We start from the raw sequence: 17,129 nt of genomic DNA on the forward strand, positions 1-17,129 counted from the left end.
CCGAGCCTCAATTACGCCGACCACAGCCAGCGCAGCACCTTGACCTTCTTTAGGTAGCACCATAATCCACATTTAAGCAACCAACTCAACGACACCACCAGCCTCCTTGATCTTCCGCTCAGCATCCCGGCTGAAGTACCTGGCGCGAACGACGATGGGGATCTCGGGGATGCGGCCTTTGCCGAGAACCTTAGAGTAGCCAAGAGGAAGGAGGTCGATAACGGGAGCAGTGTCGGTCTTCTGGCCGCTCACGTAGGCATCACGCTGCTCAGCGGGAACGAGGGACCACAGCTAAACCAAGAGTTCACCAATCAGTTACATGTTCATCACAGCCATGGCAAATCTCTTGCTTCCTTCTTTCTTGCCAGTTGATTCATGTTTTCGAGCATCATTTGTTATTCATGCCACACAATCCATTTCATCAAGCCGATCCTCCTTTTTACTGCGTCCATCGTTTTCTACGGCAATGTTCGTAACTTCACGTACCTTGTCGAGGTTGATCACGGGCTTCCAGAACTGCTGGTTGGTCTTGTGGAAGTACCTCATACCAACCTTACCGAAGTAACCGGGATGGTACTTATCGAGGTTGGTACGGTGGTGGTGCTGACCACCGGCCATACCACGACCACCGGGGTGCTTACGGTGCTTGCCGATACGACCGTAACCGGCGGACACATGACCGCGGCTATAGGAAGAAAGAGATACAAGTCAGCTTCGTCTTGTCCCATTCTTTCAAGGTTTCGATATAGGAGTCGGATGGGGTATTAGTTTGTCGCATTTCACCACGACAAACAAGAACGTTCGACCACCCTAGGCGATAAAAGAAAGAGCTTTTCGACTCACGATTTCCTTGTCTTCGAGAAACGGGTAGGCATCTTGTCGACGGTGGTGTGCTCGACAAGACCGGTCTGAGTGTTTGGCGATTGGGGATGCGATCGTGTGTGCTGGTCGCTCAGATGTTGAAATCAAGGCCTGGAGGCGGCGGCTCTAGATTGTGCGCTAACTTCGCTTGCCCTAAGTAGGGTCAACCCTGCCCGTCTTGGCATTTATCACGTGATACGCGTCACTTTGTATGCAGTGCTGGAAAGGATTGGAGGCCAATAATTACCAAGGAAGAGGTTTTCATATAAAGACAGTATAAAGTAATATTCACTATGTTTGGCTGGTCCGTTGTGCCATAAAGAACTTCGATAGACTACCTACTGCTGCTCCAGCTGGCCGCAGAGCAGGACTGCTCGCCATGCTCTGTTTGATCCAAGCGGGCAGTTTCCCCTGTATAGCGGGTTTATCGTAACGTCTATCCATCAAAACGATAGCAGCGTAATCATTACGATGTCTAATAGCTCTCCCGATGCACTGGTTGACTGCCCGCATGCAGGAGTTCTCATAGAAATCCTTTCCCGCAGTTTTTGCGATCAGCTGCCGGCTTGCCTCGGAGCCTGAGCTCTCCTTGTAGGCTTTTTGCTCAACATACTGGATCTTTGCTTGCCAAACTGCACTGCGTATATTTGGAAATGGTAAGCCAACAATAAGCACACCTCTCCCCAATCTGTCAGAAAAGTTGATACCCTCTGACAGCTTCCCACCGACAACTGAAAGAAGTAGTGCCCCTCGTCCTGATCCGACAACACTTGCATATTCTTGCAAGAGCTCCTCAATGCTCATAGTCATATCTCGTGACTCATGCAGAATAGTCTTTTTCCGCTCAATCAAGTCACAGACAGTACGATTGATCTCTCCTGCAAGAGGTCTTTTCCATATACTCAAAACTCGACCGAGATAGTCATAACTTGGGAAAAAGGCAACGACGCCATCTGGAATAACCTGGCATAGAGCAGCTATCGTTCGTCCCAGGTCAACTATCTGTGCACACGCATGGGTTAGATCATGGAAATATAAGGATCACCCCAACTCAGAATCCATACCATCCGTTCTGAATCCCGTGTATCAAAGGTAAAGTCGAAGTCTGTACCTGTAATCCCTCTACCTAGAACTTGTGCGATCAAATTCTCTGGAGGAATGACATGACCATAACTGAAGGTGTCTAGGCGACTAGATGGCACGTATGGGAACAAATGGTTTATGTAGTCCGTCATCTGTATGCTTTGTCAACTAATGAGCAAAGGGCATGTTAGTTGAAAACTAACATACAGGTGACATAGTTCCGCCAGCTAATATAACAGCCCTTGCATCATCAACAATTTCGCGAAATTGATTCATCGGGTCGAGGAGCATATATTTCAACTGAATATCACCTTGAGCCTTCGTATAGAATAATTTCCCTTCTGCTGAAAGGTTCATCAAGGGTAGGAGAAAGCTCTGGATATGAAATAAGACCGGCGTTGAAGGCTTTCTGACTGCTTCGCGGTCTGCTTGCTCTCGAGAGAATTCGGCATACCCATCCACCTTCCTCGCTAGCTTACTCTCACGCAAATAGCGACATAGCTTGTAAGGGTTGATCTGGTCGACACCTTTCCCAGACATGAGGTCTGATGGCTGGACAGGACCTTCGGAAGCTTGATTTCTTTCGAGAATTGTTTTGAGGTGGTCAGTGATCGAAGTGACAAGTCGGATAACCTGTGCGATATAGTTGCGGTTCTTTCCTTTTAGTCGAGTTTTAAACTTCCGTGCGTATGTTGTCAACTGGAATAGAGAGGTTTGCAGCTCCGAGAGTGTGATTGTCACCGAATGGATGTTGGATATAGCATCCATCAAATTATGAGCCTCGTCAATAACAACGACATGGCCCTTTACGGATAGATCAAGAGCGTCTCTAGCTGACCGCTGAAGCAACAAGGGATACGGAAGTGTCACGATCTTTCGAGTATTAGCAACGGGTGTCCAGCAAACAGGCTCTGTGAGCAACCCACCTCACTATGCTTGGTGACCGAGCGGGACGCATAGTAGGGGCATATTCCAATGTTCTTCCCCAATTTCCCTATGTCCTCAATATCCTTAACTGTGGCCAGTACGTGATCCCGAAACTGTAAAACCTGTGCCTCATTCTCATTTGACGGTAGAAACGGACATTTGTGTTCTGCAGCAACACCTGGCTGCTGCATGTCTAAGCAGCGTTCACTGATTGCTGTTACATTATTCAGGGAAGACACTCGAGGGTTTATGCACAAATTTTTTCGAGACCCAAGAGATAAGTACCTTACACCTTCCTGGAGTTCATCTATGTCCGCCAGTCCTTCACTAAAGTCCTTCGGTATGCTCGAAGGCACATTGACTCTTCGTAATTCGCTTGCAAATTGTGTTAATTGGGAATGTGTCCTCGAGCAATAAAATATCTTGATATCTTCATCCCCATAATCTTCGTCTTGTCTGGGATGTGCTGAGGATTTGTGTTGGAAACGCTCCAATAACTCTAGCGTGCCGGTGGAAAGGCCACTCGAATAATCAGTCCGTTTCTGTGAGGAACGCTTCTCTTCGCTCTCACTGTCGTATTCATCCAATACGAAACCATCCTCGGTCTGCACATCTGAAGCTCTGGAAGGTATATCGAACTTCTGAACCGGCATTTCAGCAAGGAAACTGCCTACTCACGAAACTGGTAGGTACCATACCTGTCGTTTGCGTGGTCCACTCGAGTTCTCCAAAGTAGCTTTCTGCTTCTCCTCCCTATGTCTTGCTTTTGCCAATCGTATCTGAAGTTCTTTCCTCTTCTCCGAAATAGCACGACTGGATTCCCGTCTTGCATACTCCAGCATCCATTCCGGTTCACCGTCATCACCTGCGAGATTACGTATTAGACCAAATTCCTGTAGTTCCCAAATGATAGTCTAACAGGTATTGTTGTTGACAGTTTCCTGAAAACCCTTGCGTTTATGGTCTCGTAGCCAAGTCAATGAGCCGCATATTATGCTCAATGATTTTCCCTAATGTAGAAAGTCTCAGTAGTTGAACAAGTGCTTATTGTCAGTATGATATTTAGGTCTTCCGCTAATCTACATTTAGTTACTTCTACAACGGCAGATATCCAGCAAGAATGCAAGTAGAATCAACAACTGGTCCAAAGTTTAACTCACAGTGCCTATCACCAGGGGTGTCAGAAGGAACTCAATTCAAAGTGAAAGCCAACTTACCTGTGGGAGATTCAAAGACGGCCACTTTACCCTTTTCGATGCAAGAGTACAATGCCCGCATGAACTGAAGCTGAATGTCATATGGCGAATAAGGGTGGTGGAACTCTTCTGCCTGGAGTTCCATGATTCCTGCAGGAGATAGCGGTCACATTCAACAGGTATTAGTACTGCGCAGGAGATCAGAGGCTCAAGGTCAGTATGGGTCCATTGTACGATACGCCTATCGACTAGCCGAAAAGGAGAAAAGGAGCAGGGGCAACGGGGAACGAAAAGGAGAAATGGAAAAAAAGCAAAAGGGGGTGAGATCCATGATGTGGCTTGGCTATGGAAGCACTAGAAGGCCCAATCAAAAGAGGTGAAAAATGGGGCGGTACGATTAATACCTCCTACTCCGTACTATGGCGCAGTACTCTACTAGTAGAAACTTCATACTCTAGTCCATACACCTACTGTACCTGTCCATGATAACACAAGTTCATAAACATTATCGGAACTTAAAGGCCCACAAGGAAGACTATCTTTTCGGCGGAGGCTGAAAAGAGCAGAAGAACTGTTATTGTGGTCTCCGAAGTTGCTTCTGGAAAGAAAGCAACGAATACTCGGAGTATGACTCCTCAGGCAATCATATGCCAAGAAGTGCCAAGTTTTCTTTTGAGATAAAACACAGATCTTTCTCTTGAATACTCCATACTCTGTACGGAGTAGCAGTTTCGAAAAGCGATTAATTAATCAAAAACGGGGTCACAGAGAAGTTGCCCATGTTATACCTATCTCTATCTTGATTATATACTGGTCAAGTGTTGAGCAGTGGTGCCGGGTCCAGTTCTTTTTAGTTTCTTGCTTACTCTTCGAGAGCAGGTTTGTATGTACTCCGTACTATACATAGGTACGAGTACCAGGTACGCGGGCATTTCTCTCTATTAACAGATTTTATTTTATTTTATTTTATTTTTCCTTGATAAATCTTCCATGTTTCGCGACTAAAAGCATTTTTCTGCTACAAAAATGAATTAATGAGTTGTTTACCGCCTAACAGAGTATCTGTTATTTGAAAGCTACTTTCTGTACTCCGTACTCTAATATTTGGTGCAGTTGCCGAGGGGAAGGAGAACGAAAGTAAAAATATAATACGGAGTACTCCGTATATAGTACTCCGTAATTAATTATCAATTCTTCTTACCCCACTCAACCCATACTAAGATACGTACAATACGTCTTTGATTCAACACTCATCCATCTCTTCCCCCCTCCATTTAATTTTCGATCTTTTGTCTGACAGCTCTCACTGGGTAAATACTTGTCACCAGTGGATTTCCTGGTACTTTCGCTAGATAATGAGTAGGTCCCTTGTGGTTCTTTCAACGCGTTCTGTATATCCAACAAAGTCTCTCTCTCTTGCTTGGGCCCTTCGGCAATCAAACTTCCCCCACAGTTGGCCCTCTTTATTTTCTTTTTATTCTCTTTTTGATTACGTACCGAAGAACCGTTGTGCCTGGAGAGCCTAATCGTATTATTAGCTCTAGTCTGACTCTCAAACCCAAAACAATTGGCAAGGCAAACCAAGGACAAGAACGAAAAAGAAACGCCCAATAGTCCGGATAATTCTTTTTTAAATTATTTGTCTTTCTCTGGGGGGGTGGAGGAAAAAAAAAACCTCCCAAAGAATAGAAGGGAATAATTAGATTACTAAAGAGGAAGAGAAGAAAAGACGCCGACAATGAATAGACCACCGCAAGGTCGCGGTCAGCCAAGGCTAGGAGCTACATGGTATCCAGGGGGCCAGGATGACTTTTACATGCCAGAAGTTATATCCCCTTCTCCCCAAAGGTGAGCCAGCCCCATCTAGTTGTTGTTTTGGAGAAGAAAAAGGAAAGAAAGAAAGACATAAACCGAAACAGGAAATCTTCTACAACGCCAGCTTTATAGCATCTTTGTTGTTCTACCCTTTCTTTTTCTTTTGCCCTTTTTTTTTTGACCTCCCTACAGTGGATGGGTGTGTTGCTAATCTGGACACACTTTATCTCACCAGCAGAGTCATGCCTGAAGTTCCGGAGACTATGCAGGACAATATTGCCCACCTCGAGCATGAGGCTCGAAACCCTCATCGGAGCCAATATGCTCCTGTACAATATGATCGGTCCCATTTTCCCGAGAGAACTTCTTCTGCCGCTGTAGTCCAGGGACAGCCCATTACTGCCGGCTACGAGGACGCTGCCCACTACGAGCAATCCGCCGTTTACGATACCATGGAATCGCCTAATTTTTCGCCGTTCCCTGTCCTACGCAACCCCCCTCCAAATGTGCCCCCCACCGATGAGCAGAGAGAAGCCAGCTTGGAGAAGGCTCGGATGGCAGTACTCTCCTCCAATGACCCCGAAATGCAATTGGCTTGGGCCCAGGACGCCCTAGCTTACGTCGAAGTCGCCGTCCAGAATGAAGCTCGTCTATCCTTAATCCAACCCCCGCGTCCCCAGACCCCGCAAGTGGAGCATCAGTTGAAGGTTGATGCGATGAACATCGTCAATTTCTTGGCTGATCAGCACCATCCCAAAGCTGAGTTCATCAAGGGAATGTGGTTGGAATTCGGAAAATTCGGATATCGCGTTGATAAAAAGGAAGCATTCAGAGCTTATTCGAGAGCTGCGGAGAAAGGCTATGCCAGGGCTGAGTATCGCATGGGGATGCAGTTCGAGAGTTCTGGTGAACCCGAAAAAGCCATCCGGCATTACGAGAAAGGTGTTGCTCTTGCCGATTCTGCTTCTTTTTACGTATGCTACATCTCCATCGTTAATTCTAACAGCTCGCGCTAACTGCTTGAGGCTATAGCGTCTGGGGATGATGATCTTGCTGGGCCAGCACGGACAGCGTCAAGATTATCAAACGGGCCTTGATTATATCCAGCTAGCTGCGCAATCCTGCGACGAGAATGCGCCTCAGGGTGCCTATGTGTGTAGTTCCTTGGAATATACTTACATGCCATTCAATCTGACTTGGTATCTTGCAGGTTTATGGCATGCTTCTGGCACGGGAGCTGCCCCAAGTGAGCGTCCCAGAGAATTACCTCCCCCTTGATGTCAATGCCGCTCGCGTAAATATCGAGAAAGCTGCATACCACGGATTTGCTAAGGCCCAAGTCAAGATGGGTGCCGCATATGAACTGTGTCAACTAGGTTGCGACTTTAACCCGGCGTTATCCTTGCATTACAACGCATTGGCCTCCCGACAAGGAGAGCCAGAAGCGGAAATGGCCATCAGTAAATGGTTCCTTTGTGGACATGAGGGTGTCTTCGAGAAGAACGACGAGTTGGCGTTCACATACGCTCAGCGTGCAGCTCAGAGCGGCTTCCCAACTGCGGAATTTGCCCTGGGATACTTCTATGAAGTCGGTATCTTCGTTCAGGTTGATATCAAGGAAGCCAGAAGCTGGTATGCCAAGGCTGCGGCAAACGGAAACAAAGACGCTACCAGTCGAATCGACAGTATCTCACGTTCGAAGACGTTGTCCCGACGGGATCATGAGCAGGTTGCCATCGCTCGGATCAAGTCACGCTACGGCTCTCACCAGCGGAACGAATCCATGCAATCAGCTTCAGAGAATCTTGAAATGCCTGATCCTTCACGGATGAGTCTTTCAGATAACCCCCCGCCAAGTGCTCCGTACCCCGACCGGCCACCCTCCAGGGCTCGGCCAGTGTACCCGCCAGGCTACTCGGTGCCTGACCCACGGCCAAGCTCAGCATTTGGCATCAACCCTAACATTCGCACCAGCGCTCCCAATTATAACCGTGCGGCATCTTATGGGCCTGGGCCAATGGGGTATCGCTCTCCTGCCCCTGTGACACCCACCACCAGCGGTCCAGCAAGCCCCACGTCAGCAACACCTAAGCTAGATATTGGCTACTCTGCACCGATTGATTCTCCAAACTCAAGACGCCCACAACGCCTTGACAGCACACCGCCTGATAGACGGCCCGTGAGGACGCCTGTTTCTGCTCAAGGCGGCCCAGTAGGCTCCCCGAAGCCAGTGGCCTCACCGTCTTCTGCAACGTTTCCCCAGCGCAGTGAATCCATGCCGCCTCCAAGTGCACCTGTAGCATCCTCGGCAACACCAAAACCATCATCTGTGTCAGCCTCGGTCGGCCAGAAGCCCGCAGCACAGCCAGCCAAGTCTCAAGGTGGCCTACCAGGCAAAGGCCCAAAAACATTTGAGGAGATGGGAGTTCCGACTGCACAAAAGGACAATGATTGCGTATGCTTTTCATCCTTTCCGTTAGCTATTTATTATGTTACGAAAACTGACTCCATCATAGATCGTCATGTGATACCCATGAGTCGTCGTAGACTCTACACCACCATAGTTCACTTGTTTCTTATCCGGAAATTTGCGTACGGACAGGGATGGTAGAGGATTCAGTTCATCATTGTGCATTTTGATAGTGAAAAGAAATTCGAGATAAAGCAAGCGCAATATGTGGCTGGCAAGCTGAATCCCCCGTTCTTTGACTAAGGCCTTCTTAATTGTACTGAGTCTCTTACCCTTCTATTTTGATCTTGCATTCTAGTTGGCGGTCGGTTTCCAATCCTTTGGTTAACATATTTGGGATAATTTAGCTGCTGACAGTGGACTGTTCTTGTCAAGGAATTTCTTTTTTGCCTAGCCTTGTGAGTTCCAGGCCATCTTACCTAGATATTTCATAAATATGAGTGTTCCCCACGTTCGTCGAATAGTCCACGTGATGATCGTGAGTTTGTATCGCAGAGTAGTGGCAACTGCGTGTTAGCATGATCATCATAATTCCCTCCCTGTCTTCGACTTGTTTACTTGGGAGATCCTCCTCGATTTTGTTCCCATTACCAGCATGAAACAGAAGGGGCAAAGTGAGGAGACGAACAACGGCAGTGAGTTTGTCACTCAGGTTCTAGGTTCACAGGAGGAACTCTGACCCCATACAGCTGTTGACGATGGGCTTACTTTGGTTCTAAACTATCTCCGTAAGCCAATATGTTCCCCCCAGGCTTCCCCTCTATAGCCCGGCCTTCTCAGAAACATAATAGACTGATCCATTACTCCCGCAACTCTAGGTCACCAGAAGTAAGGGTCCAATCGAGCACCTGAACACGATATTCACGTCTCCCCTTCTTTTCTTTGATAGTTTTTAGCTAACCCAGAAGAGCAGTCGTCCCTATTCGGTACGTGGTTTCGGGAGGACCTATCAGCAAGTGCCTGGCGGCTAATGACATATAGGCCACAGATGTCTCAGTGAATTTGCACAACAAAGTCACCAAAAGTGAGCAACCCCCATACCAAGTCCGGGCCTCAGTAGAGTCCTTAATAAAGCGCACTCCGAAGCATATACAGCAAAGGTCTTGCGAGAGCTACATCTGAATCGGCAAATCGAAGGAAGAGCATCCGGTTAGTGAATCCGATATGCATGTGTCACGTTGGGATGGTGGATGGTGAGTGGACATCATGGAGTACTGGCACTAACTTCAAATTTAGGGAGACAGGCAGTTTATCATGCTCTACAGAAGGGGACCGATGAAAACACATTGGAGGGAGTGGTGGCTCTGAATGATCACATTGGCCAGCTGCAGGAACAGCTTGCTGACCTCAGAGGCTGTGCAAAAAGGGCGCGAGCTAAGCTCACAGCTCTACGTGCGACACCCTTGGCTTTTGACCTCCAAGAGAGCATCAGCCAACTTGAAGTGGAAAGGGAGACTACCCTCGCAATTCTAACTCAAGCTCGGGGCACCAGCGTGGGACAGGTGGATGAGAAAGACAGAACTGTCACCAAAAGAGCAATGGAATGCTGGCAGAAGCGTGTTAATGCGCGGAGGCAGATATGTCGCGATTTGTGGAGAAGATGTCTAGAGATGGTGGATAAAGATGTGACTCGAGAAGAGCTCTGGGTATGAATATCTGGTTAATCGCCTTTGCTGAGACTGCTCACAGTAACGAACAGGAATTCCTAGGGCTAGAAGGGCCTTCTATCCTCACTTGATTACAACATTTGTATACGTAGATGAAGGGACAAGCTAAAATGTTGAGGGCCCTTCGCCAGCTCTCGTCAGTTTCCTTTCCAGTGTGCGGTGCTTACGTACCATCTCATACAGATTTATATCGCTAAGGTGAATATTTATAGTACATCTATGTACCGAGCGTCCGCATAGAGGTGGGCAGATGGTGATCGACGGGTTTCTCCGCCTGCAAGCCTTGGATGATTCGATGAAATGATGGAGGAGCAATTGGGTTCAAATTGGGACACGGTTCGAGGAAAGCTATGTTCCACCCAAGCATTGTCAGATGTATAGAGATCGAAATATAAGGACCATCCTATACATGCCAGAGCCCTCGCGTGCGATCTGCGATAGTATATTTTCCCACAGTTCTGACAACAACCCTATTGGGTTTTCGTATATCATCTGTGCTTCTGATACTAGTAGTGTCATGTGCCTCACTCTTATCGAGAAAAGAAACTATTATTGTACCGCGCAATGAGGGTAAGAAATTCGTACCGTTGGCTGTAAGAGCATTCCCATGAGGATTACGTTCTTGTCGAGGTGGCTGTCTTTTATAATTTCTTTAGTCAGGAGAAACTATGCAGAGATTTCTTTTCTTCTACTTATTTATTTTTTTTTTCCATTTAAATTTTCTTAGATTTTTATTTTATTTTTATTTTACTTTTTACATTCACTCTAATTGCTAGGTGCAAGCACTTTCGGCAATTCGTTGTCCATGCTCGAGGTTGATTGCCTCGGAGTCAAGGTGTCGATGAGCTAACTGTATGAAAGTTGCGAATCTCAACTTAACCAATGTTCAATATTAATCTACCTTTTCCATGTCAGTACCTTTCTCTCTCTCCCTCTCCCTCTTGTTTTTTTTTTTCTCTTCCCTTCTTTTATTTCCCTCCAACCCACCTTCTTTTCCTCTCCTATTCACTTATTGTTCTGCTGTTATCAATGTTGACCGCCCTCAGAAAGCACCTTTCTCATTTTACTACGTTTCTTAGTACCGTTATTATCTCCACCCCGCCCGATAGTACTAAACCCCTCCGGATTTTGTAGTCCGCCTTCTCTTTCTCTCGGCCATGCAAGTGTCAGCCTCTCGCAATACTCCTCCTTCTCAACCTTCACCTTCCCACACACCCCGTCCCCATAATCGCCTCTCAGGCGACATGAAAAATCGTGCTCCACTTCCGGTCCCCTCAGGGACTATCCAGAACGGCCATTCTCGCAATCTCTCAGGCCTTGACATGGCTGCCCGTAGCCCTCCCAACAACCAAAGCAGTAAGACTCTGCCCAGCACCCATTGAGCTATAAAGAAGGCCAACGATACTCCTCATGTGGACCTTATCACCTGCGAAGCAAAGCCAACCCTGACTTACATATGACGGACAACAGATACTAAACATGTCCCCTGCAAATTCTTTCGTCAAGGAGCTTGTCAGGCGGGACCCGCCTGCCCTTTCCTACATTCTACCGATGCTGCGATTGACTATGCGCCGTGTAAATACTTCACGAAGGTATGGATCCCCCAGAAGACACTTCGGCTTTTTCATGCCTGGGGTTGCTCTTCCCCTTTACTGCGGAATATATGTGGCTGATTACGTGTGCCATGGTCCTAGGGTAACTGCAAGTTTGGAGCCAAGTGTGCGCTGGCGCATATTCTCCCTGATGGCCGACGGGTTAATCGACCCAACCCAGGTGTAGGAATGGGCGGTAGTCACCTCAACTTGGGTGGCCGAGTTAATCCCCAAGCGTATGTGAATCAAGATTCAGCTTTGACGAATTCCGTCCTTTCGCAACAGAGAATGAACGGTCAAGAGCCCCGATATGGCCCTCAAGTTCACCCTCAAGAGGAGTACGCTGCCATACACTCTCCCCAACAACCATATGACGCCATTCCCACCATCGATGCGGGTTTGGCCTCAGACGCCGGCTCTAAGTATGGTTCTCCGATTGATGACATGCGATTTCCCATGTCTCCAAATCACCGCCATTTAACCGCACTTGATGCACCCCTCCCTGCCTCCTTTGATAGCCAAGGGATATCACACGCCGCTCGTTATGGACCGGTAGCCGCTTCTATGCCATCGAAATTCGGGCTGGAACTATCCCCGCCGGCCCAAAGAATCGGCGGCCCCTCCGATGCGCTCCGGAGTCTCCGCGATACCGCATATGGGTCAGATTTAAGGAAGCCCCCTTCTTTCATAGGTTCTTCCCCTCCTGGAATTCCTGAGGATGGCTCAGGACCTCGCTTTTTGCACTCACAGCGGTCGGTGAAGCCACGAATGCTCTCTGCGAGTGTTCCGCGGCTTACCGCCTTGGATGATTGGGATGACAGCAATTTCCCGATGGAGGAGGACTACCTGCCTATCAATTTGCACGATGATGTGCTGACACCGCAGGAGCGACTACGACGCCTTTCACGCACAGACTATGAACCTAGCTCAAGTCATCGTGATCTCAGCGGGCTTGGTATGACTGGTACTAGCCTTTCAAAAGTCGGCTCGCCTCTGGCGTCCAGCCCTTCCAGATTTGGTGCCCTTTTTGCGAAACAGCGACAGAAGAAGGAGGAGGATGCACATGGCACCTCATTACCACAAGTCGGATCTCCTCTCCGTGAGTCTTCGTTGAACTTCGGCGCAAGTCCCAGCCTTGGACCCATCGGAAGCCGGCAAACATCGGGTGACGTCTCGCCCTTTGTCTCTACTCCTTCTCGGCAACAGTCAGCGTCCATGATATCACAACAACTTAGCGGTATGTCACTTCACCCTGGCGCTGCCCGCCATTCTTCATCAGTGGGAGGTAGTGGCCGCCTCGACCGTACTGTCTCGTCGCCCGTCAGTACTAGCAGGATTGATGAGGAGCAAGGCGACTTGGTTTTCTCCATGGAAGAAGAAGAGAACAACAAACGGAATAGCGAGTCTTGGAGTACCAGTAAAACCGAGTCTCACGACGACGATTCTACACCAACGAGTAGCTCAGGCTTCCAGCCCTGACATCCTTTCCGAAAGCGCAAAACCAGGATTTGATAGTCATCCATTCCGACACCAATTCATTAGAAGTCATAATCTTTCATCGGGGTAAACAAAAGCCACGCTGCATCAGGGGAAACATGAGGAAACCGGTTTTTATAATTTGGCACCAGTCCATGACTTCGTTCATCGGGTTTTACTGAAGAACATATGAAATGCCTGGCTTCAGCCACATTTGGTAGGCATTTCGCATAGAACGACTAAAACAAGCGATCTTCGAGTATCTCTGTACAGCCTTCTTTCGTCTTGCATATTTTTGGCTTAGACCAGGTTTGGGATAATTCAAGGGTGTGGTCGGAGTTTCAGAGAATTGGAAAGGCTCAATATTCTGCCAATAATTCTTCTCATGTTTATTTTGTTCTTTATATCTTCCGATCCTTCCCGCATTTCATATATTTCACAACATGGCATTTGAAGGCAGAGAACCAAGAGGGAAGAGAGGGAATGTTCTCTCTCTGATTGCTCATTGCATGTACACTCTACCTTTCTCTTTTTTTATTCCCGCACCCTTCAATTATCTTTTCTTTGCAATGTCCCTCAACTCATGTAACCACTCAATCTTACGAGTCAATGATGTGTTTCTTTCTTGCCTTCTTAACTGTGATCATGGTTGTCAAAGGAAGTGTGTATGTATTTCACAGTATTTATGCCTTTGAAGATATTCACAACATCACCTACAGAAATTTGTGTATACAGTGCATAATTAGAAATGTTTGATAAAGATATCTATGTCGAACTGTATGCTCAGAAACCTTCCAAAATAATGGCGAAGCTTCAATCAATCGCCAGGCTATCAATCATGCTACGTGCATGATGGTGGATATCGAATCGGCTACCTACGCAATAAGCCGTGTCCCGCGCAAAGAAAAGGAAGAAAAAGAAAAAGAGGTTTAAATCAACAAAGGCTTGCATTATGTTGGGTAATTAAGCGAAAACAGCAACTGATAGATTGGGTTGACAACTTGTATTCATTCCTCTCCCTGTTTAGTAAAACCCAGGGTCAAATATCGTCCATGCACATGATATTCTCTTTGAGGGGGACAAATGTCGCACTTCTCGACTGCGCCTGAATTTGCCTGGTCTTTTCCTTATCAATACGGTCGGTAAGGGCTTTCTGCTCAAGGGCACTGGAATTTGCTTGTCTGGCCTTTTCTGCTTGGTCATGATAGATCATCTGATAGATCATCTCTGTGCCAGTTCCAATGTGATCTGTCATGGTGCCAATGGCCTTCATAGTCAGAGACTCGATTCTAACAGCAAGCGACGCTTCCTCGTCAGCCCGCTGACGCTTTACTCTCTGGTCTTGCACGGCTTGCTCTTCCATCTCCTTGCGCTTCTTCGCCTCGACTAGTTTCCGGCGCTCCTCTTTAACTGCTAGATATTTGAGCGAGTGGCCTAGCCTCTGTTGGAGGGGAGGTATGATTTCCAGAGGTGGCGAAGAGAAAAATAGCACGTGGCCTTGATTGTCACAATGGAACTGTTCTCGGATATCTTCCGGGATAGTAGCATTAGCAGCATCGCTCAAATGGAACACTTCGATCGGACGAGGGGCATTGGGGTTGTACACTGTCCCCGGTGGAACTTGTATGCGGTTCGCCTGATAGGGAGTATATGGTGCTGGCTGAACAGCTGCGTACGGATGAGAGACAGCCGATGTCTGGTAGGAGGGTTGTGGAGTCTGTTGCAAAAAACCACTGGAGCGTCTCTGGATGGCGGGCTGATATGTTTGGGTAGGGGGCAACTGAGGTTGCTGATAAGTCGTTGGAGGAACTGGTACGGGCACGTTCTGAACAGGAGGGATTGGTGCAGCTGGCGAGCGGGGTGGTGCAGGAGTGGTTCCGGCTACAGTAGTGTTGCCTTGACTATCCACACTAGGCCGCTGTGGAGTTTGACTGATCGAAGCCTGCCGAGCAGGAGCAGAAGGCAGATTTTGTGGAGGCAAAGACGGGGGTGGCGAAGGCGTGGGTTCAGGTGGTGGGGACTCCTAGGGAGGATATGATCTGTTAGCTACAATAATAATGTCACAGGGGCACATGAAGTTGACATTACAGGACAGTAAAGACTCACATTCTCATCTCGCGGACGACGATGAACAGCGCCAACAATTGGCGGTGCGTTCTCGGCTCCCCATGTTGGTTTTGGAAGATCATCTGTCTCTTTTGCGTCGCTCTTCAACAGGTGCTTGATAGGACTTGAAACCTTCTTGATCCGCCGAGGAACGTCGAATAGGTCCATTTCATAATCCTTCTCCCTTACCTCATCCGGGAGGCAGCTCGCCCAAGTCTTAATCTTGTTCAGTTTGTGCTTCTCCTCGTTATACCGAGCTTCACAGACATATACGTCCTTGTCAGGAGGGAGGCCCCTGGGTCGTCCACGATTGTAGCGAGTGAAAAACATGACAAAACAGCGATCTACCACTTCTTCGATCCGATGATCTCGGTACTGGCCAGTCTTGACCACCTCGTTTGGATAGAAGTGCTTCTCAAAATGGTGGACGGTTTGCTCGGGACGGTAATACCAACAGGCATTGACCCATTTATCGCCCTCGGAATCCTGCCAGGTGCGGTAGATCTGGGCCACGATGGGTTTGGTTACATCATTAGGGTTTTGTATATGGACCCAATCACCGACCTTCCATAGCTCGCCTTTGTAAAGAATTCCATCCGGTAATGGCAGACGCCCATCCTCCATCAAGTACTCACTGTCTGGTTTCTTTTTCTCAATTTCAGCGAGCTTCCGTGATTCCACTTGCAAGTCCACAGCATCTTTATAAATCTGACTCTCGGGCTGGTTGTATACTTTGGCGTTGTTGAACATCAAGTCCATATCCCTCATGAAGTGATCGACGGAGTTATACTTCTTCCGCTTAGACTTTCGTTTAATGATGTCAATAGCGATTGGCTCTTTGATCTCCACATAATAGTCAGGATATGTAGCCTTATCTGGCAAACGCTCAAAATGCCGAACTTTGAGTGCGCCGCTTGGCCCTTTCAGTTTTCGAATCCCCTTCAAGACAGCTTTGATCCTAGCCTCCATAGGTGTGTCCACACGCGGCGGTCGTCCTCGTTTTTTTCTTAGCTCAGGATCGTTAGACTTGTGGCCGTCATCCTTTCCACCGTCTCGTTTGCTTCCAGGACGAGGGCCTCGTTTCTTCTTCCGCCGGCCATCATCGTCCGAGTCCTCTTCGTCCTCGTCGTCCTCGTCGTCTTCCTCGTCCTCGTCCTCCTCTTCCGGAAGAGGATCTGCTTCGGGGATCTCGCCGAGGTCGGGAAGTTCAGCAACTTCTGGGGGAATTATTCCCTGATCTACTAGTTTCCGAAATTCGGCGACAAATACATCCTACAGACCAACATTAATAAAAGAGTGCAAACTACAGCGAGGGCATAGAGGGTTTTCTGCAGACCTTAATCACGAGCGCGTCTTCATACGCTTGAGACTTGGGACGGTTGTATGTTTGCGCATTATGAGGAATCTAGGCATAGAGGTAACATGTTAGCATTGACAAGCTCTAGTACACCGCGAAAGCAATTGCTCCGAAGAGAAGGACGGCCGTCGATTTACCAGAGCACAGTCTCGCACGAACAAAGAGAATTTCGTATATTCTCTCTTGTTGATCTTTTGCTTCAGAATGCTGAGAGCCATTGGCTCTTTAATAATATCGTAATAGTCCGGGACATTGCGCTTATTAACGCTGCGTTGGAAAAGTTTGGACGGATCATGGCCACTGGGGGTTGAAGGCGGGAATAGTGAGCTTCACAATGTGACTAGTGAATAATTCGAAGGAAATCCCCAAAACTTACTCTTCTTCTCTGAACTCGTAGATGGCCATGACAACATCCATCATTGACCTCCATTGTTCGTCGGTAACACCCTCGGCCGTCGCAGCGCTATCGCCCTTCCCATCGTCCTCGATTGACTTAACGGGCTCTTCAGATGTGGGTTGGAGTTGCGACGGCTCCAAGCTCTTCTCCATGCTGTATAAAACCACGGCCGCAAAGACCAA

General features: G+C 47.9%; 5 protein-coding genes across 5 annotated transcripts; 3 read left to right on the forward strand and 2 right to left on the reverse strand.

Moving 5' to 3' along the window:
- Positions 1–72: 72 nt before the first annotated feature.
- chl1 (DNA helicase) lies at positions 73–4,212 on the reverse strand (the record flags this gene model as incomplete). The annotated part of the gene is made up of 9 exons (XM_032088149.1): positions 73–291; positions 487–685; positions 844–944; positions 1,204–1,863; positions 1,926–2,096; positions 2,152–2,817; positions 2,871–3,512; positions 3,570–3,736; positions 4,089–4,212. The coding sequence occupies 9 exons, from the start codon at positions 4,210–4,212 to the stop codon at positions 73–75; spliced, it is 2,949 nt and encodes a 982-aa protein (XP_031936626.1).
- Positions 4,213–6,124: 1,912 nt separating this feature from the next.
- Positions 6,125–8,410, forward strand: BDV37DRAFT_287704 (putative chitin synthase activator (Chs3); the record flags this gene model as incomplete). Its single annotated transcript, XM_032088150.1, has 4 exons — positions 6,125–6,856; positions 6,915–7,034; positions 7,093–8,337; positions 8,399–8,410. 4 exons carry the CDS (start codon positions 6,125–6,127, stop codon positions 8,408–8,410), a joined length of 2,109 nt encoding a protein of 702 aa, XP_031936627.1.
- A 537-nt stretch (positions 8,411–8,947) lies between these two features.
- Positions 8,948–10,090, forward strand: BDV37DRAFT_287705 (putative TBP interacting domain protein; the record flags this gene model as incomplete). Its single annotated transcript, XM_032088151.1, has 7 exons — positions 8,948–8,987; positions 9,042–9,080; positions 9,171–9,180; positions 9,266–9,278; positions 9,334–9,376; positions 9,589–9,998; positions 10,052–10,090. 7 exons carry the CDS (start codon positions 8,948–8,950, stop codon positions 10,088–10,090), a joined length of 594 nt encoding a protein of 197 aa, XP_031936628.1.
- Positions 10,091–11,498: 1,408 nt separating this feature from the next.
- Positions 11,499–13,090, forward strand: BDV37DRAFT_287706 (putative spindle poison sensitivity protein Scp3; the record flags this gene model as incomplete). Its single annotated transcript, XM_032088152.1, has 2 exons — positions 11,499–11,594; positions 11,714–13,090. 2 exons carry the CDS (start codon positions 11,499–11,501, stop codon positions 13,088–13,090), a joined length of 1,473 nt encoding a protein of 490 aa, XP_031936629.1.
- A 1,036-nt stretch (positions 13,091–14,126) lies between these two features.
- On the reverse strand, positions 14,127–17,099 carry BDV37DRAFT_287707 (putative RSC complex subunit (RSC1); the record flags this gene model as incomplete). Its single annotated transcript, XM_032088153.1, has 5 exons — positions 14,127–15,110; positions 15,194–16,465; positions 16,530–16,598; positions 16,688–16,850; positions 16,927–17,099. 5 exons carry the CDS (start codon positions 17,097–17,099, stop codon positions 14,127–14,129), a joined length of 2,661 nt encoding a protein of 886 aa, XP_031936630.1.
- Positions 17,100–17,129: the final 30 nt, after the last annotated feature.

This window comes from Aspergillus pseudonomiae, assembly GCF_009193645.1.
Source record: "Aspergillus pseudonomiae strain CBS 119388 unplaced genomic scaffold BDV37scaffold_99, whole genome shotgun sequence".
Classification (NCBI taxonomy): Eukaryota; Fungi; Ascomycota; class Eurotiomycetes; order Eurotiales; family Aspergillaceae; genus Aspergillus; species Aspergillus pseudonomiae.